General features: G+C 54.6%; 1 protein-coding gene across 1 annotated transcript in view; it reads left to right on the top strand.

Annotated features, from left to right (window-relative positions):
• DYSF (dysferlin) overlaps positions 1-19,957 on the top strand; it is a 109,600-nt gene that overhangs the window by 12,650 nt on the left and 76,993 nt on the right. The window contains exons 4-24 of the mRNA XM_009884084.1: positions 2,655-2,760; positions 3,922-4,036; positions 4,185-4,378; positions 4,637-4,765; positions 5,488-5,550; positions 5,746-5,796; positions 5,897-5,927; positions 6,639-6,754; positions 6,966-7,092; positions 7,418-7,521; positions 8,466-8,534; positions 8,620-8,663; positions 8,809-8,891; positions 10,267-10,308; positions 11,033-11,148; positions 11,454-11,567; positions 12,118-12,295; positions 12,945-13,069; positions 13,404-13,510; positions 18,214-18,406; positions 18,957-19,112. Coding sequence (XP_009882386.1) covers positions 2,655-2,760; positions 3,922-4,036; positions 4,185-4,378; positions 4,637-4,765; positions 5,488-5,550; positions 5,746-5,796; positions 5,897-5,927; positions 6,639-6,754; positions 6,966-7,092; positions 7,418-7,521; positions 8,466-8,534; positions 8,620-8,663; positions 8,809-8,891; positions 10,267-10,308; positions 11,033-11,148; positions 11,454-11,567; positions 12,118-12,295; positions 12,945-13,069; positions 13,404-13,510; positions 18,214-18,406; positions 18,957-19,112 — 2,263 coding nt within the window. The remainder of the gene's footprint in view (positions 1-2,654; positions 2,761-3,921; positions 4,037-4,184; positions 4,379-4,636; positions 4,766-5,487; positions 5,551-5,745; positions 5,797-5,896; positions 5,928-6,638; positions 6,755-6,965; positions 7,093-7,417; positions 7,522-8,465; positions 8,535-8,619; positions 8,664-8,808; positions 8,892-10,266; positions 10,309-11,032; positions 11,149-11,453; positions 11,568-12,117; positions 12,296-12,944; positions 13,070-13,403; positions 13,511-18,213; positions 18,407-18,956; positions 19,113-19,957) is intronic.

The raw sequence follows: 19,957 nt of genomic DNA on the forward strand, positions 1-19,957 counted from the left end.
GTTTGCAAACCAAACGACCCAAGGCGGCTTCCTTTCTCACGGCAGCTCCTGGTGCCCCATGCTCTGGGGGCAGCGGAGGTTTCCCCGTGGGGATGGGGTCTCCCTCCCCACACCAGCTGCATCAAGAAGGAGGGTGACAGCAGCCAGTGGGGCCACCTCCAGCCCCTGGGACACCCGGCTCGGCCACCCACCAGCAACCCCGTGTCAGGCGGGACCGCTGCTTGCACAGGGGAAAAAAATATAGGAAGTAATTTATTTTTGGGCAGGGGAGGGTGGGAACGCACTGCCCTGCTCTGGCTGGGACAAGGAGGACGGCCCCTGTGTGAAGGATCCCGTTTCCAGGGCTGGAGGCTATGCTGGATTTGCTCTTGGGCTGGAGGCCAAGGGAGGTGGAAATTGGGTCTGGTCCAGCTCGGTGGCGTCGTGTGTCTCTATAAATAGTGAGAGGAGGATGGGAGAAGGGTCCCGGTTCCCGGCGCAGGGAGATTTTGTCTGCCTGCATGGCGAGCAGCTACTCCACCGTGACCTGCAGGGACTGCGATGCTCTTGCGAGTGGTCTCCTCTCCACCACGAAGGTGATGCTGGATTTTTGTTTTTGTGCCCACCCATCCCTAAGGATGTTGCAATGAGCAAATGGGGCAATTACCGGTGACAGGCAAATAATGCCCTGTCTTGGCTGCTGTTGCCGTCTGAAACCACAGAATCACAGAATGGTTTGGGTTGGAAGGCACCTTTGAAGATCATCTAATCAACCCCCCTCTGCCGTGGGCAGGGACATCTTCAACTAGATCAGGTCGTTCAAAGCCCTGTCCAACCTAACCTTGAACACTTCCAGGGATGGGGCATCCACAGCTTCTCTGGGCAACTTGGTCCACTATCCCACCACCCTCATCATAAAAAACGTCTTTCTTATCTCCAAGCTAAACCTTCCCTCTTTTACTTTAAAACCATCGCTCCTTGTTCTGTCACTACAGACCCTGGTAAAAAGTCTCTCTCCATCTTTCTTATAAGTCCCCTTTATATATTGACAGGCGGCAAGAAGGTGTCCCTGGAGCCTTCTCTTCTCCAGGCTGAACAACCCCAACTCTGTCAGCCTGTCTCCACAGCAGAGGTGATTCATCCCTCTGACCATTTCTGTGGCTTCCTCTTGACTTGTTCCGACAGGTCTGTGTCTGTCTTATGCTGGGGACCCCAGAGCTGGATACAGTACTCCAGGTGGAATCTCAGGAGAGCAGAGTAGAGGAGGAGAATCACCTCCCTCGACCTGCTGGCCATGCTGCTTCTGATGCAGCCCAGGATGCAGTTGGCTTTCTGGGCTGCAAGCACACATTGCTGGCTCATGTCCAATTTTTCATCCACCAGTACCCTCAAGTCCTTTTCGGCAGGGCTGCTCTCAATCCATCCATCTCCCAGCCTGTTAACACCGGGGGTTGTCCCAACCCAGGTGCAGGACCCTTCACTTGTCCTTGTTGAACCTCATGAGGTTCACATGGGCCCATTTCTTAAGCCTGTCCAGGTCCCTATGGATGGCATTCTGTCCCTTGACTGAATGACCCGCACCACTCAGCTTGGTGTCATCTGCAAAGTTGCTGAAGGTGCACTCAGTCTAACTGCGTACGCCAATAATGACGATTAAATAGTATTGGTCCCAGTATGGACCCTTGAGGAACACCACTCATTTCTGCTTTCCACTTGGGCGTTGAGCCGTTTACTATAACTGTTTGGGTGCAGCCATCCAGACAATTCCTGATCCATTGAACAGTCCAACCATCAAACCTGTATCACTCCAATTTAGAAGTATGAATGTTGTCGGGGACAGTACAAAATCTACAAAGGTAGATGACATCTGTAGCTCTTCCCTTGTCCACTGATGCAGTCGCTCCATCGTAGAAAGCCACCAGATTAGTCAGGCACAGTTTGCCCATGGTGAATGCACGTTCGCTGTCTCTAATCACCTCCATGCCTTCCATATGTTTTGACATGTCTTCCAGGAAGGTCCGCTCCATGATCTCATTGTGCTGTTAGGACAGCACAAAGCTGTTTGAGGGCTTTGCTGGCCCTAGGTGGGGAGGAGTTGGGCTGCAGCAGTGGACATGCTTCCAAGCCAGACTTGGTCTGCAGGGGAACTGGTGCTGCTGGCTGGGGTGGGAGGTGGCACAGCACAGGAAGAGTTAACCAGAAGCAGAGCACCAGAGAGGAACTCACTAGGGAAAAATCAGTTTTACGGTGGTTTAAAATCCTCCTGGATGATGGTGGCACGTAGACACCAAGCTTGGCTGCTAGCTCTGATCTCATCTACCTCCAGTGAAACCCCCAACCTCCTGTGTCTCTGCTTTCTCCGTTGGCAAAGAAAAATCCATCAGCGCTTTGGTTTATGGCTCCTGGCTCCTCAGCGTGGACTTTTGGGTGCTTTTCCTTGATAAAAAGGGGACAAAGTCCCCAGAGATGCTTGCCCTGGTTGTCTCACCCGGGCTGGATCTGAGTCATCTGATGCCCATTTCTGTTCTCCCTGGGGAGCTGCCAGAGAGGGATGCTGGCAGGTGTCCCCAACTCTGCCCCTGCCCTTGGGGTCGGTCTCTGCTGCCCAGGTCTGCGTCACCTGCAGCTCCTGGGCCCCTTTCCCTGCTGACCCCCCGGTCGCTCTTCGCCCCCAGGTTTTTGGGAGAAGCCCGAGTGCCGCTGCGAGATGTCCTCTCCTCCCCCAGCCTGGCGGCCTCCTACAACCTCCCCTTGCTGGACACCAAGAAGCAGAGCACCGGGGTGAGTCCCTGCGTGGTGACCAGTGAGACCGGTTTAAGCAATGTCCCTGTCAGCTGCAGCTCCCAGTTTGAGACTAGTATGAGCAATGCCCTTGCCAGTTGAAGCTCCCAGTTTGAAACCAGTCTGAGCAATGTCCGTGGGAGTTGCAGCTCCCAATTTGAGACCTATTTAAACAACATCCCTACCAGCTCTAGTTCCCAGTTGGAGACCAGTTTAACCAACGTCCCTGCCAGTTGCAGCTCCCAGTTGGAGACTAGTTTGAGCAATGTCCCTGCCAGTTGCAGCTCCCAGTTTGAAACCAGTCTGAGCACTGTCCCTGCCAGCTGAAGCTCCTGGTTGGAGACCAATTTAAGCTATGTCCCTGCCAGTTGCAGCTCCCATTTTGAGACCAGTTTAAGCAACGTCCCTACCAGTGGCAGCTCCCAGTTGGAAACCAGTCTGAGCAATGTCCCTACCAGTTGCAGCTCCCACTTGGACACCAGTTGTCCCATCCTGTATGCTTTGGCTTTGAGATTTACCTTTCAAGGAGCAAAATCAGTGGCTCGGGGAGGGGGGCAGCAGGAAGCTGCTCGGTCCACGCTTCCACGGGGACCTCCTGTGCTGTGCTGGAGGACTCACCCTGGTGCTTTGCTGGGGACAACCCAGCAGCAGACGGGTCACACCTCTTTGCAGGGCAGATGTTGGCAGGGGCTGGAGCTCGTGTGCCCATGGGACAGGGATGTCCTTGCTGGGCGGCCAGCAGGCTCTGCGGGGACCGCTCATGTCCAGTTAAATCTTTGCATCTCCCTTTCCGCAGCTCCCTTCTCCTTGAGCTTTTCCCTGGCTCTGCCTTGGCATCTCCCTCCTTCCCGTTCACTTCCCAGTGGATGCAGCAGCATCCGGCTCAGCCCGGCCTGGGGCTGCCATCTAGTGGGATGGGGACTGGATGGTCACCTGGCTGGGACCCCGCATGTTCCTGGTGCCCCTGTGGTCCCTGGGACACCTTTCCCTGCTGTCCCCCTGCTCTGCCCCTTTTTCCGGATGTTTGCTGAGTTGCTGCCACTTTTCCGTCTGCATCCCCCACACCTGGGCAGAACATTGTGGGTGGCATCCGATGCTGAGGCTCAGGCCCCGGTAGAGTGTTTCTGGACACCTGTATAATGAATATTTCCTTTTTTCCAGGCTTTCCTCATCCTGCAAGTGTCCTACATCCCCCCGCCGGGAGCTGTTCCCCTGTTCCCCCCTCCGGCCCCCCCGGAGCCGGCACCTGCTGCTGCTGAGCCTGACACTGTCACGGGTAACCAGAAACCTTCACATGCGGCACTGGGGGGAACTTTTTCCCCGGTAGCATCACATTTTTCCCAGCTAGGCTTCTCACCATATGGTCCCACAACGCTCGGTCCCGTGTTGCCTGTATCCTCCATCTCCTTTCTTGCCCTGCACAGAGACGGCCGGAGAGGAGGAGACGGAGGATCAGACAGCTACAGGGGATGAGACGGAGCCTTCCTCCTCCTCGGGGCCACCGGGGTCTGAGCCCCCCTCGCTGCCCCGCAAGCCCCCCGTGCACCACGTTCAGGGGGTGAAGCGGAGGAGGAGCTCGCCCAAAAAGCCTTTATCCAACAAGCCACAGGACTTCCAGGTGAGATGAGGCTGGTGGGGATAAGCCACTCTCCTGAACCCACCTCCGCAGGGTCCCTCAGCCTGTCCCTATAGGGTCTTATCACCTGAGAGGGGCCCCCTGAGGTGCCCATCCCAGGGCTGGACCAACACCATAGGCTCTGAGATGTTGCAGAGGTATCAGATACAGCCATGGTGGCTCTTCTTCCCCTTGTCCTCCTGCGCATCCCGTCCCTTCATCACCCAGTGACCCATTGCCTTATCCTCCCTCCCATCCCAGATCAGGGTGAGGATCATCGAGGGCCGGCAGCTCCCTGGGGTCAACATCAGGCCCGTGGTGAAGGTGACGGCTGCTGGGCAGACCAAGAGGACCAGGATACGCAAAGGCAACAGCCCCTTCTTTGATGAGGTGAGGATGGGGTCTCTGCTCGAGGTGTGCCCTGAGGGTGTCAGGAAAGGCTCAGGAGTGTTATGGGTTGGGGTCCCGGGTGATGGAAACCCCAGTGCAGCCCAGAGCCTGGGATGTGGCGATGGGAACTGCGATGAGAGAGAAGCTCAGGCAGCAGCAGGGAGGTCTGGCAGGTTCAGCATCCCCTTGCCTTTGTGCAGGGCTCATCTTGGTCATCTTCCTGAGGTGACTCACATGTCCCAGAGTCACCGGCAGCATCCTGGTGGTGTGTCCTGGGCAGAGCTGCACACAGGCAAGGGTGGGCAACACAGCTGGCTGTCCAGGATGGGTGCATACGGACAACCGCGTGTGACTTGTCCCCATCCCCGTCCCCACATTGGATGCTCCAAGCCTGCTTTTTGGGATGTCCCCAAAGCCTCCTCCAACCTGCCCCTATGCTTTACTTGGAGACCCCCAGGAGAGCTGGTCTGGATGTGCTTTTGTGAACCAGCCCAGCAAAAGCAAACTGGAGGATGTTGCTCATTGGGGTGCACCAAAGTCACCCAGCACAGCCCGTTCGGGAGACTGTTGCTGTTAATGGGATGGGGGTCCCTCCTAACAGGAGGGGAAGAGGCTCCAGCCTGTGGACTTGTGGGCATGGGAGAGGCTGGGAGGCACAAAAATGCCTTGGGGGGAGGCTGGGGCAGACCTCCGCCTTGCATCCTCACTCCTTTTTCCTACAGACCTTCTTCTTCAATGTCTTTGAGTCCCCGGCCGAGTTGTTCGACGCGCCCATCTTCATCACGGTGAGCTTCAGCAAACACCAGCCCTGCCCGGTGGGAGAGCTGGGGCAATGCTCGAGGCCATCGCCCTGTCCCCCTCCCTGCGGCGCCCAGGGAAATGTCCCCCTGTTTCCCAGGAGGGCACATGGTGGTGGGGTCCTCTGCCCTGGGAGGGTTTGGGCTGGATTTACTATTTTTTTCCTTATTTTCATTCCACAGGTTGTGGACTCTCGGTCTTTCCGGACGGACTCGGTGATTGGGGAGTTTCGGGTAAGGCTGCCATCTCTCCTCTCCCCTCCCCCCCCCTGTTTTCTGCCACGCTGACCCATGGAGTGAACACTGGCATTTGTTTTTTTGTTTTGTTGCACAGATGGATGTTGAGACCGTTTACTCCGAGCCAAGTGAGCCCAGCGAACGGTCGGGGTCTGGGCCAGGGTCACCTCCTGCAGCTGGGGGGAGTCACTTTGGCAAACCATTGTTTTGGGGCCAAACTGAGGGGAAATGCACACACACATTACAGCTTTACCATATATGAACCCAGACATGTCCCTATATCCATCGTCACCACCCATTTCTCTTCCCTTTCCCAAGACTTTGAGGCTTTCAAGTCACTGTGCCACCAACTCACTGGCAGAAAGCCCCACCAGTGCAGCCTGGCTCACTTTTTTTTTTTTTTGGTCTTGAGTCTGGCTCATCTTATCTTTTATCTATTATTTTATCTCGAAGAAGATAAAATAATGCTTAGAAATAATTTCCTGCCCTAATCACTGCAGAGAAAAGCTTGGTAATTTTAGCTATAAAGAGTTAAGACCTACAAGGAAAATCTCTTAACAACATGCTTTAACTTTTGGTCAGCCCTGAAGTGGTCGTACAGTTGGACTGGATGATTGTTGTAAGTCCCTTCCAACTGAATCATAGGATCATAGAATCATTTAGATTGGAAAAGACTTTTAAGATCATTGAGTCCAAGCATAAACTGAAGCGAAGCATTCCATTCCATAAAAAAGGACCATAGTATTTATTATTCAAAAAGCACCCAACAGCATCCTTGAAGCGATCTCCCTGCATGTCTGAGCACCAGCACGTGGGTCTCGATCTCTTGTCTCCCCTAGAACACGCTTTCCTCAGAAAATGGCTGTTGCTCTCTGACCCGGAGGACTTCTCCGCGGGGGCCAAGGGCTATCTGAAAGTCAGCCTGTTCGTGCTGGGGCCTGGAGATGAAGCTCCTGTGAGTATTGCCCTGGCTGCGATGGGGGGACCTTCCAACGGTGGTGCTCCACTGCCCTGGGCCATCAAGCCCCGTGCCTGTTCCCAGGGAAGCTGCAGCTTTGATTTTCTTCCATTTTGGGGGCCAGGTGTTGGATTTGGGGGGTTTGCTGCTCATTTCAGGACTTTTGGGAAGCTTGGTTGTGTTTTCCTCTTGTCCTGTTTTCCTACAGCTGGAGAAGAAGGAGGTCTCTGAAGACAAGGAAGACATCGAGGGCAACCTGCTGCGCCCCACCGGGGTAACCCTGAAAGGGGCTCATTTCTGCCTGAAAATCTTCAAAGCCGAAGACTTGCCCCAGAGTAAGTGTTTCCTTTGCTGGTCTGGAGCGTACTGGATCCGGCCCTTGGTATTGCGGCGGGTTGCAACATGCTGGAGGGGAATAAGTGTACGGGTAAAGAAACTTTACCCATAGCCTTGGTCCAAAGACCTTGTAGATATTGGTCAGTCCTAATGTACTGGGAGATAAGTCTCTTACTGGTGCAAACTGGTATTTACCCTCTTGCCCATCCCCACCTGGCTCAATGGAGATGCACAGCCTGGCTGGTGGGACAGCATGCCCCAGAAAGCTGGGGCCATCTGGATGCCGGGCGCTTCTATGAGCTTTCAGCATCTCTTTCCCCTCAGTGGATGATGCTGTTATGGACAACGTCAGGCAGATCTTTGGCTTTGAGAGCAACAAGAAGAACCTGGTCGATCCCTTTGTGGAAGTCAGCTTCGCTGGCAAGACGGTGAGTGGCTGGGGTGGAGCAACCCTGCCCTGGTCCCCGGAGCTGGGACGGCAGCCGTGCATGGGGGAAATTTGGTTCCAGCATGGGGAAAATTTGGTCCTTTGCTTCGCTGGAGCATTTACAAAGGTCCCATCAATCCTTGTTACACCCCTTCCTCTCCCTCTTGCTTGCAATGTCCTGAAGCTGGGGGTTGAGAGGAGCCCAGCCGATGTCCCCAGCCCTGTCCCTGTGTGCATGGCCCGCTTCGAGCTGAGCAGTGCTGCCGGACGCGGCGTGCCAGGCTGCACCGGAGTAATTTCCTTGCTGGGCTCTTCGTGGTGCTGTTGCATTAAAAACGTGGCCGGAGAGGCTGAGCTCCTGGGGAAAGGAGGATAGTTGCAACATGCTGCTCTTCTTGGTGCTGCCTGAAGTGAGCAACTGGCTGTCCGCACACCACCGATTATCCCCCCATGACCAGTCAGGGCATGGAGGTGACTCTGGTGGCTTTACAAAGCTCTGGCCTACTCCCTTTGCTTCTGGGTCCCCTCCAGTGCCTTCACCAAGAAATATGCCCACAAACCGCCACTTGTCTTTTGATGCACATCAGCACTAAAGGGCTGAGATTCTCCCCTGCCCATAAATCTTTCCCTGGTGACAGTGCCCGGGGGGGAACAGAGGCTCAGGACATTATCCTGAACAGACACAGTGGGAAGGGGGTGAGTTTCTGGTGGTCCCGGCAGGCAAGATCCCCGAGCAGCTCATAGCATCCTCTGCCTCCTGCCCAGAGGGTTTTAGTCACACGATGTAGAGCCCCACTGGGCCACCCATCAAATGCAGTCCATGGGGATCTGAGACCTTCCAGCTCCATGGACGGGGCATGCAGCAGCCCTGCTTTGCTGAAGCGCAGCTGTGAGCTGCAAGCGTTGGGGTGGCACTGACTTTTCATTCCCATCTTGCACCTCCAGCTCTACTCGAGGATCCTGGAGAAGAACGCCAACCCGCAGTGGAACCAGCGCCTGACACTGCCGGCGATGGTGAGTGCGGGTGCCCCTGTGGACCCCTACCCTCCTGCCCACCCTCACTGCCACTCACCGCTCCTCTCCCTGACTATTTTCCCAGTTCCCTTCCATGTGCGAGAAGATGAGGATCCGGGTGACTGACTGGTGAGCGGGGAGGGGCCTCACTGGGGGCTGCCTGTGCCTGCCCGTGGGGAAAGCTGAGCTGGCAGAGTGGGATGAGCTGGGGGAGACCCACCATGGGCAAACCCCTCTGGTCCATGGCACGACGGCATCACGGGTTGTGTTGCAGGGACCGTCTGACACACAACGATATCATCGGCACCGCCTACCTCTGCATGTCCAAGATCTCAGCCCCCGGCGGGGAGCTGGAGGGTAAGGGGGGGCAGCAGGGTGGGATTTGGAGTGCATGGCCATGGAGGAGCACTGCATGCTGGTGGCTGGAGGTCGGTGTTGGCTTGGAGGATGTCACAGCCACAATGGTCCCTGCAAAGTTGCCGGTGCTGGCGGAGACATGGGACAGGGTGCTTGGAGGTTGCTCCATCCTGCGGTCTATTTTCTAGCCTCTCCTGGTTTGTGGTTTTTGAAGATCTTTAGGTCCTCCCAGGGGTGTTGGGATGGGAGGCTGCATGGTGGGCCATGGTGGGCCGGAGGTTTTGCTTCCTCTTTTTGTTGCGGCTGCGGTTCCCCCGTGTGGTTGGTGATGGGCAGCAGTGTCATGGGCGCAGGAAGATGCCACATCCCACCCGTGTGTGCCTCCACTGGTGTCTCCTCCTTAGGTGGTGTTTTGGGCCAGTCACGAGGTGGGATAGGGGTTGAGGTCCAGCTTGTGCTGAGAGTGCTGTTTCAAGTCCCAGGGGCTTTCCGAAGCAAAGGACCACCACAGAGGCGCTGGCAGGGATCAGTTAGGTGATGCTGACCGTGTCACCTGTGCCAAGTGGGAGGGCAGGGAGGTGGGACGTGCTTGTGGGAGTGCTGAGAGCCATACAGAGCCAGGAGCAGAGGCTGCCCTAACCTGCACGAGCATCTCCTGCTGCTAACGAGCTTTGGTGGCATCTGCAATGCCATCAGGACTCTCCTCACTCTGCTCCCTTTGCTTTGTGCATCTCTGAGGCTCTCAGGTGCTCTGCAAACCCCTGCCCCGTCATGAGCATCCCTACGCTGCAGGGGCATGGGACGGAGCTGGCAGCAGTCACCAGGGCTTGAGCACAGTACAAAGCTGCAGCCGTGTGTCCCACAGCCCGCACCCCCCCCAGCGCTGCCCGACCGTGCATGGAGGTGTGGAGTTGGGGTGCAGCACTGTTCTCCACCATGCTGCTTGTGTCCAGCCCCCCTCTTCCCCAGTTAAAGTGCAAGTCCTGGGATGATCTGGGGGGAGAGAGAGAGAGGGGAGGGAGGAGGGAAGAGGAGGCTGTGAGGGGTCTGTCTGGGACCGGCACACCCCACCCCACCACTGAGACCTGCTTGATCCCACGGAGGTCCCGGGGAACTGTGGGTCCATCCAGCTGTTGCAACATGTGGAGCATCCTTCAGGGATGCTCAAATCCTCCTGTTTCGCACCAATCCTACAGCCTCTGTAAGGGCGATAGGGCTATGTAACAACCTCCCCCTTTCTCTCTCTGTCTCCCTAGTGTCTGTTGGCACCAAAAGCCTATCAGAGCATCCACCCTCTTTTCCCATAACCCTCCATCCTTCCTCCATGCTCCTCTGCCATCCTTTCCTAACCTCTCTCCATTTCTTTGTGCCTCAGATGAGTTTCCTGCTCTTGCGAAGCCTCTGAAAGCCACAGACCGTACGTCCCCTTAGCCTCTCGGTTTGCAATCGCCGCTTGGTAATGGTTTTGCTGGTTCAGCTGCCGTCAGGGCTGGAGTGCTGGTCGGAGCTCGGGGAGCATCAGCTGTGTCCTGCCTGGGCACCTTGGCGGGAGGAGAGGACGGCTCCAGCATGGCCCCCCCTGCCCTGCAAGAGCGGGGAAAGGACACAACTGCTCTTCCCCATGGCCAGTTTAGGGTGTCCATGTTGGGTAGTGATGTCTTTATGGTCTAGTGTGTGTTATGTGCTGAGCCAGCTGTGCACGGGGAGCAGCCAGCTCGGGAGCTCAGAGCAGGACCCTGCAAACAATTTCTGCCCTTTTGCTTCTCCTTCTGCTCGAGGTTTCATTAAAAATGAGCCATTATCTTCCGAGCACTCTCTTACTGCCTCAAGGGGAGCACAGGGCCAGCTCCTTGGCTGGTGTAAGTCCCCTACGCTGGTTCACACCAGCAAAGTGAATGCTCCCCTTCTCTGGGGACCCTTCCTGGGACCAGGAAGCTCTCTGCCCCCTGCACAGCCCCACACCCACCTTCTCTTTCTCCTGCAGAAAGGTAAGCGGTTGAAGGACTCAAAGGAGGTGACCTCAATTTTGGTGACCCCCTGCATGCGTGTGGTCCACATGGTCCTGCAGCAAAGTCCCGGGACACACATCCCTGAGGTGCCTTCAGGACTCTCTAACTGTTCTTTTCCCCTGCGGTCCCCAGTGGATGATGGGCTCGGGTTCCTGCCGACCTTCGGTCCCTGCTATATCAACCTCTACGGCAGCCCCCGGGAGTTCACCGGCTTTCCCGACCCTTACGAGACGCTCAATTTAGGAAAGGTGACGTCGGCTTCTTTCCAGCCCAAACGAAACTAAAACTGCCACTCCTTGCCAAAAGAAAGCTGCTATTAACCCAAACTGGCTTTGTTATTAGGAGCCTGCACTGCGTTTTCTGGCTATTCCCTCTGGCTGAACACCTCTCAATATTGCTCTGCTGCCCACACGCTCTCTACCTTGGAAGCGCTTGCAGAAATACTTTGCCTGATCTTGCTCCTCTGCAATGAAGCCCGTTGAAAGCAAAGGCAGAGCTGACCCGTGGGGAGGGGGCACTGGGGTCCTGACACCTGTCCCTGGTCTACCCCAAGGGCGAGGGAGTCGCGTATCGCGGCAGGATGCTTGTGGAGCTGGAAACCAAACTGGTGGAGCACGTGGAGCAGAAGGTGGAGGACATTTCCGCAGATGACATTCTGCGGGTGGAGGTAACAGGATCTCCATGGGGTATCCGACGCTGTGGGCTCTGGGGTTGGCTCTCTGGCAGCATGGCATGTGAGGCACCAGGGAAAGGACGCGGGTGTTGGTCCTGGTTGGTGATGTCCTGTGAGCGATGGGGTGGTCAGTGAGCTCCTGGAGGGTGTCTCCTGCTGCATTTCCATCCCAAGGTGTGTAGCTTGCTCCATCTAAGCTGATGCATGGTAGAGAGCAGACCATGGTAACATGGAGGGGTGGGAGATTTGCTTCAACAGGACCCCAGTTGCAACTCGAGTGCTATCACAGTTGTGCTTGTTTTGCTTGGTTCTTCAGGTTTAAACTGTGTTGTTTATGGAAAGTTTTAGCCTTCTCCTTTGTCAGGTTTTTCCTAAATATCTCACCCAAAATTCCCTTGCTGCAATGTATGCTATTCTTCCCTGCAATACACTTTCCCATCTTGGAGGCCTTGCTGAGCTGGTGTATGCTGGGGTAGGGAGGGTCTGTGTGTAGGAGAGTGGTGGTGGCATCTCTTCTATGGACGTAGTTCTGTGCCTGTTGCAGAAGTACCTGCGCCGTCGGAAGTACTCCCTCTTCGCTGCCTTCTACTCGGCCACCATGCTCCAAGATGTGGATGACGCCATCCAGTTTGAAGTCAGCATTGGCAACTATGGCAACAAATTTGACAACACCTGCCTGCCCTTGGCCTCCACCACGCAGTACAGCAGGGCTGTCTTTGATGGTGAGCAACATGGGGGTGACCAAGCACTGGGACGGGCTGCCCCGGGCGGGTGTGGAGTCTCCACCCTTGGAGATATTTAAACCCCAACTGGACATGGTCCTGGACAATCTGCTTAAGGTGACCCTTCTTGAGCAGGGGTTAGACCTGATGACCTCCAGAGTTCCTTACTCACCTCAACCATGCTGTGAAAGGGGAATATGTGACTGGGGAGGAGCAGGGAAGCCAGAACTACTTCTCTCAGCTCTGTGATGGCTTGAAGTGGTTTTTGGGCAGTACCTCAGCACTAACAGTGCCTGCTTTTCTTCAAGGAAGAGCCAGTGCTTTGGGGTGGCCTTTCCCTGGCTCCTTTGGGGCTCTCACTCTGGTGTGAAATGTCCTCACCCCACTGGGGTTGTTCTGCTGTTTTCTGGCCTCACTGCTCTGCAGAAGCTGCTGCAGCTGTGGAGGTTGACGCACATCTCTTTGGACCTTGGTGTGCATTGCTGTTACACATGGATTTGGGTCCTCTTGCTCCAAAAGGGCCCCAGAGATGGGCTTCTGCCCAAGGCCAAATGCTGCACTGCCCCCCTTCATCTCTGCTCCATTCCTGAGGAGTGGGGTCCCCTGTCACCCCAATATCACAAGCTTACCAGTGCGCTGTGCCCTCCAGGTTGTCAATATTACTACCTGCCCTGGGGCAACGTGAAGCCTGTGGTGGTGTTGTCATCCTACTGGGAAGATATCAGCTATCGGACTGATGCCCAAAACCTTCTTCACCATGCAGCAGACAGGCTGGTGAGTGCCGCGATGGCAAAGAGCATTGTCCACTTCCTTTCTGCATCCTGCCTGGGGAGACAGGGAGGGAACGGAGGCCATTTCCAGGCTGGGTCAGGTTTGGGGTTCAGCTCCTGAGCTATGTATGGGATTTCTTGCTCTATTTCACTATCATTTCCCCCAGAGCTCCAACAGTAGCAAAACCAGAGGTGCAGAGCCCTGGTGGGACCCAGGCTGGAGTTTCTGATCATGGGGAGCAGCCCTAGGCACTCGCTGGGAGGATTATGGACACGGGGTGGAGTGGGGTACCAGGCGGTCCCTGCTGTGCAGCTCCTCTTCCCTGCCTATCATGCAGGAAGCAAACCTGGAGAAGGTTCACCTTGCTCTCAAGGCCAACCGCTCGCCAAGTGAACTGGACATCCTGGGTGCCCAGCTGATGGATGACATCATCGCTGACTGCAGGTATTTTCTGCCAGTTTTTACTGTGAGGCTTTTCATGCCGTTTATTGCGAGAGCGCTTATTTGTCTTGGAAGGGACGACTTCTTTTTTTTCTTTTTTCTCTGAAAAACGCTGGTCATTTGCTAATGTTTGCTTCAAAGGTTGCTGAGCCAAGGCACGGAGTTGAAAAGGTGACATTTAAGGCAAGTCATAAATTTCCAGCCTTCATGCAAGGGCTGCAGCGTGGCTCACCTGAATGAGCGGCATTGTGTCGGGGCAGGAGCCAGAGCCAGGTCAGCCCAGCCGGAGGGACGGTGGGGCTCGTGGAGTGAGGAGCCACCGATGGGGCTTCCCGTTTGAGTCGTGTGTACGCTGCGTAGGAGGCACCCATGCAGAGCACTCGGAGGGGTTGTTCAGCTGTGCATGGGTGTTGTGTGTCCAACAGCTGGACCAGGGGACAGGGATGTTGCAGGGCTGGACGGCACAGCTGTCCCTCCGTCCCCCTGTGCAGCACCACCAGCATCTGCTGCTGCTTTGCCTTTCTGAGCACTTCTCAAGCACTTGAATTTTTGTTCAAGGGAGGTTGGCAGGGTGCCATGGGCTTTCTCTCTGTGTAGTCTGTTTTTTGGGACTGGATTGTGCTCTGGGGGGGCAAGGAGCTGCTCCAGAAAGTGTCCCTGCGCTATGACCATGGTGTTTTAACCAGAGGATGGATCAGACCTCGGGAAGGTGTTTCAGGGACTAACCTCACCAGGGTCTTTGGACCATGGTTCCCCTTCTGGTATGCCCATGAAGATGATCTCCAAGTCCCGTCCCATGCCCATGCCTGGCCACACAACTTCCCTGCAGCAGCTCCATGCCGTCAACTTGGAGAAAGGCAATAGTAGGATTGTTGATGTGTTTTTAGCCCTGGCAAGCCCTTGCCAAGGGGAATTAAGGAGCTGCCATGCGTCTCAGAGCTGTCTTGCCTTGGGAGGTAGGTGGAGAGCAGCTGAGCTGTGGAGGCAGCGCTGCACTGGGCTGGGACAACCCATTGGTGGCAACTGGTGGCTGTGGTGGGTGGACCTCTGTGGCCACCAAGCTTGTGTGGTGGCTCTTGATGCTTTACCTCAGCAGAGAGGGAGAATTTGGCCTTCTTGACTGTCTCTGAGTCTACCAAACCTGCTGGGACTAGTTGTCCCCCACCCCTTGCACGAGAGCCACCAGCCTGGGCTGTTCACCTGGGCTTGTGCCAGTCACCTGAGGCTGGGGAGAAAATGCTGAACCCCAGATCCCCCTTTGCACCACCACTGCTCTTTGAAAGAGTCAAGGAGAGGTCATGGAGGGGTAGTGGGCACAGGGGTGCAGCCTCTCTGGACCCTCCTGTGATACCTTTGTGGGACCAGACACGTCCTTCCCTCGGGCAAGGAGACCTTGAATGAGTTGCCCCTGCTCTGCAGACCTCCTGGAGGACATGCTTAAACACACACATGCACACACACACACGCACACATACTTACAACCTCCCTATTTATTTGCTTTTGAGCCTCATAAAGGAGATGTGTTTCTCCCCCCACGCACGCTGGCTCTGCTGGAAAGGTCAGAGCCATCTGATGGGCTGTTGATACCCCCCTGCTCCTGGGCACATGGGATGGGACCTGAGGGATGAGCCATGGCTTTGGTTTTTCCAGAGATGCTATGCCCTCCAAAACAAATTTAATTAACCGGGAGGGGAAGAATGTGGCTGGGGGACGTGCCAAGGCTGTGGTCCCCACTGGCTCCTGGCCCTGCTCTGTGCTTGCTTCCTGTGGGATGCAGCTTCTCCACCTCTGAGAGGGCTTGACGCAGGGACTGCGGCTGGCTGGTGAGGGTGGTACTCATGGTGGGGGCAGCTGGAACAGGCCTGATGGCTTTTTGGGGGATTCCACACCCCAATATGCTCTCTGCCTTGCGGGGGACGAGCTGAGCTGTGCAGCCAGAGCTGTCTGTGAATCCCTCTGTGATGCTGCCAAAGCCTCATCTCTGTGCTCAGCCAGGGCAGAACTGCTTTCCATCAGGATTTTGGAGGGATGGGACAACCCCCTACTGCTCTCCAGTGCTTCCCCATCCTCCTCCAGGTCCGGACCTCTCTGGTGAAAGGGTTCCAGTGGGAGGGGGTCTCCCCACCTCCTGTCCCCAATAGGAAAACAGCAACATGCTGCCAGCATTGCCTTGTCCACGTCTGCTTTCCAGACCTTTGCGTGAAGAGATGGCAAACTGCTGCTCTCTGGAAAAGAAAAGACTTGGAAGCAGCATACAAATGGACAAGTTGGGGAGAGATGAGTTGTGGCAAAACCAAGTACCCAAAACATTGACTTGCAGCCAGATTCAGGGAGCTCCTGCAGCTCATTTGTGCTGATGGGCAGCAGCGCTGACCTGAAGGGTGGGTTTTGTTCCTCTGCTCCCGTGGCACAAGGATTGCTCTGTGTTGGAGCTTGGAAGAGAGCTGCCTGTGAATTGACCCCTCCGCCTCTCCCTGCCGCAGCTGGGAGCATGGCAAAATACACAGGGGATGGCCAGAAAACCCCAATGCAAAAGGTGGTGGATGTTTTTGATCATCCTTTTGGGTTTCTTTGTAATTTGTCCAATTCTGACACATCTTTCCCCAGCTGGAGGCGCAATGTTCACACGAGGATGCACCATGCGCTTATGTGCTGGCACAGTGACGTTCTCAGTCTTTTGCTTTTTTCATATAATCTGTGCCTGGAGTGGTAACAACCAGTGCAGGACCCATCAATGTGGATGAACTCAGCGCTCCCATCTTTTGCCACCTGCCTTGTAAACAGCTCTTTGCCCAGGAGGTGACAATCGTCTTGGTCCAGGGGAAGCCCTTGGGGAAGGACGGTGCTGCAGGGAGCCCGGGCAGGCTGTACCAGTACCCCAGCATCCCTCCACGGGGGACCTCTGGGGTCCTGGTTGTCCACCTCTCTGTGCTTCCCTTCTTAGTTGTGGTTTCTGCTAGTTGGTCAGACTTGCTGATCTCTGGTTCCCCCAGGTCGTCCTGGGTCTGTTTGAAGTTGCCATCACGTTGCTCCTTCCAGTCTTCTAATCATATTAATATTAAGCAATATTAAGTGCGAAGCTACAGATCCCACCCAACCATCCAACCCTTTCCTACCTGAATTGCAAACGATTTGCTGCTCGACTGATTTCCTCCCAGCCCTCTCCTCCCCACCGCCGAGGCAGGACAGACCCCGATAAAGGGCTCTGCCCTGACGTGCTCCCGGCTCCCAGCTTTTTTGCTATGAAAAATGCAGCTTCCAGCCCTGGCTCACCAGCACACATTCCTAATGTCATTTATCCACCTGAACAGGGATAGTTCTTGAGGTTTTTTAGGATTTAGGCTTTTAATGGGGGCATTGCCATCTTTTTGCCTTTTTTTTTTTTTCAGCTACTTTGTGGTATTTTTACATTTCATTTGGTGGAGTTTGTGGTCTTTTCCATTTTCCCATTTCATTAAACTGTTGTAGTTGCTACAGGTTTCCAACATACGGCACATATCTCCAGGAACAAGATACCTCCAAACCATTTCCATGCTGCCTATAGGATTTAACCCTTTCTGCTGCTCCTTTCCACAGCTCTTTAACACATTTCCTCCTTTTTTGCGTAGTTTTATAATTGATCTTTCTGAAATTAAACTCAACTGCAGTGGGTATATTTAGTGGTTTGGTTTTTTTTCTGTTTTTCTTCCTCCCCCCCCGTTCCTGCAAGGATATTGAAGTACATGCTAGTTTCCACCACAAAGTGGTGTTTGCTTGGTGGGTGAGCAGTGTCCTTCCCATGCACCAGTGACACAGCAAGCCACAGAAAACGAGTGAGAGGTCAGCTCATTAGCAGCTCCCCAATAATAAATACACAAACAAAGAGTGGACACACAAAACTGAGTTCATGGAACATAACCAATCTAACTGTGGAGGGCTTGGGGCTGCAATCCCAACATGGTCTTTTAATTTACCTCTTTGCACAGCCTGCTACTGAATGATCAGGCTAATTAGGAACACCCGCAGTGCTCCGGCTCCCTGTGGAAAAAAACAGCAAACCCAATTCTCTGTAAGAGAAAGCAAAGAACTGAATTTCTCCCTGAGCTTCTTGTTAAAGGAATCCATGTTATTAACCTGGGACAACCTGCCCTGACGCCATCCCGGGCAGGTACCGCAGCGTGCATCTGTCCGCGGCACATCTCGATGAGCGTAGCTGGGCAAGAGATGTTGTCCTTCTTATTTATCATGCAATGAAAACGGGGCTTACGGAGCCCAGTCCCAGCCCGAGGAGGGAACGCTGGGGCTGGTGGGGGGCTGTGGGTCGGGAGCTGGGAGCAAGAAGAGCATTAATAACGGCAGCACCGTAAATCACTGCATTTTACAGGAAAACCTCTAAATGGCTCAGCGCAGAGAAGATCCTTCCCGACTTCTGAAACATTTATCCAGCAGCTTGAATCAATTTATATTTAAATGGGTGTGTGTGTGTGTGTGTGCAGCTCAACCAGAGCCCCGTCCTGGCTGCTGTGGGTGATGCGTGGGGGCTGCAAGTGCGGTTTGAAGCTCCTTTGCTCTTGGCATTGCTGTGTTCCACAAATGTATCTTCGGAGGCTTGTTAATTCTTTGGAAACTTGCTGAAAAGGAGGGGAAAAAACCCAAAAAGAAGACAGCAAAACCCCCATGAGAGGGTGAGTGAGCTACTAATGCTGCATCTCTGCCAACCCCTGCAGCGTGACCCTGCCCGATGTCCTGGGGAAGGCAGCCAGCACCCACCTGGACCAGAACATGTACCGGTTTCGCAGCACCAACCTGGAGCAGATAGTGAAGGCAGCCCTGAAGCTCAAGCACGAGGATGCGAGCCTGTCGGCAGCCCTGGAGCAGGCAGAGGACTGGCTCTCCAGGCTGAAGGCCATGGCAGAGGAGGTAACGCTGCTGCGATGGTGGCAGGAGCTGCTTTTCACCTTGGAGGGGCCTTGTTCTTCCCAGGCTTGCCATCATGCTGCTGTTTTGGTGCGACGGCTGTGAGCAATCGCCAGGCAGAGCGGTGGGAAGCAGAAAGGATGCTGCTCTCGCAGGCAGAGTCCTGGCTCTGCGTGCGCGAGTTGCACCTGCATCCCACTGCAGTGATGTGATGCGACAGGTTTGGCACCTGGCCGTTGAGATTTAGCCTTGTTCATGGCAGAGCTTTACAGCACGTCCAGTAAGCCCTCAACCAAAGCTGCTGCAGCTGCCTGGGCTGGCTGTGGAGGGTAGAACTTGAGGAAACGTAGGGCTGCTCTGCCCTGGCCAGACCCAGATGGGATCTGGAGCTGCTGAGATGGGGTTTGGGTCAACTGGTCTCACTCCAGGGGTTTGGGTTAGCAGTGGGACTTGGGGCATGGCTGGTCTCCAGCCTCCTGCATCCCTCTGCAGCCGATGTGCTAGTCTGGAGCGCCCCCCACCAGTCAGACACTACAGCATTTGTGTTTTCCAGCCCCAAAACAGCCTGCCCGATATAGTGATCTGGATGCTGCAGGGAGACAAGCGCATGGCATATGCCCGTGTGCCAGCCCATGAGGTCCTCTTCTCCAGGAGCATCTCCAACTGCTGCGGCAAGAACTGTGGGAAGCTGCAGACCATCTTCCTGAAGGTACCTTGGCTTTTGATGCATGCGTGATATTAATTTTAGAAATATTGTCCCCTAAAAAAAGTATATGTAGAGAAAATCATGCAGGGAAACCTGAAATTGCAACACAATGGGCTGCTTTAACCCATGAGCACCCGGGGCTCTGGGGACCCCCAACCTTAGTTTCAATCCTGTTGAAGCTGGTTCCTGTACGGTGAGAGACTGGTCGTGCTTCTGGTAGAGTTCAGCTCCACTTTCATGGATATGAAGCAGATGCCCATGAATGTCTTAATATTTTCTGCAAGTTCCAGGGCCGTGAAGATGGGCACAGTTTGGCCCAGATGGTGCTTTTTTTAAAAAAATGTATATTTTTAAAAGTTTTTTAATGTTATTTTACGTTTTTCAAAATTCCTGACCCTCTGCCACCCCAGGAAATTTAAGCTGTGGCCTCCTCCGCCAGGCACTTACTGAGCTTCTCGCATCTCAAATGATATTTCTTTGGCCTTTTGCTGTGTGCCAGCTTGGGAGCAGACAATCAGTGCTGAACAAGCTCTAAAAAAATAAAGTGAAATAAAATAAACTGAATAAACCCCAAACCCCCAAGCCCAGCTGGCAGCAAAAGACAACCCAAAATACATTGTTTTTTTCTGCACTTTAGCACTGGATGGAAAACTAGCATCACTTGAAGGGGAAAAAAAGTGACTGAGAAAGAGAGAAAAAAGGGCAATGAGACATCTCCCTGTTTATTCTTTCTATTTTTGCTGAAATATGTTGGCTGGGTTTGGTGTTTTAGCCCTGAAGGGTGTCTCACCGAGACGCAGAAGCCCTGACCACCAGGGCTTTGAAGTTCCTCAAGGTCATCCCCAAAG

The sequence above is a fragment of the Charadrius vociferus genome, unplaced genomic scaffold (genome assembly GCF_000708025.1).
Source record: "Charadrius vociferus isolate BGI_N301 unplaced genomic scaffold, ASM70802v2 scaffold544, whole genome shotgun sequence".
Lineage (NCBI taxonomy): Eukaryota > Metazoa > Chordata > Aves > Charadriiformes > Charadriidae > Charadrius > Charadrius vociferus.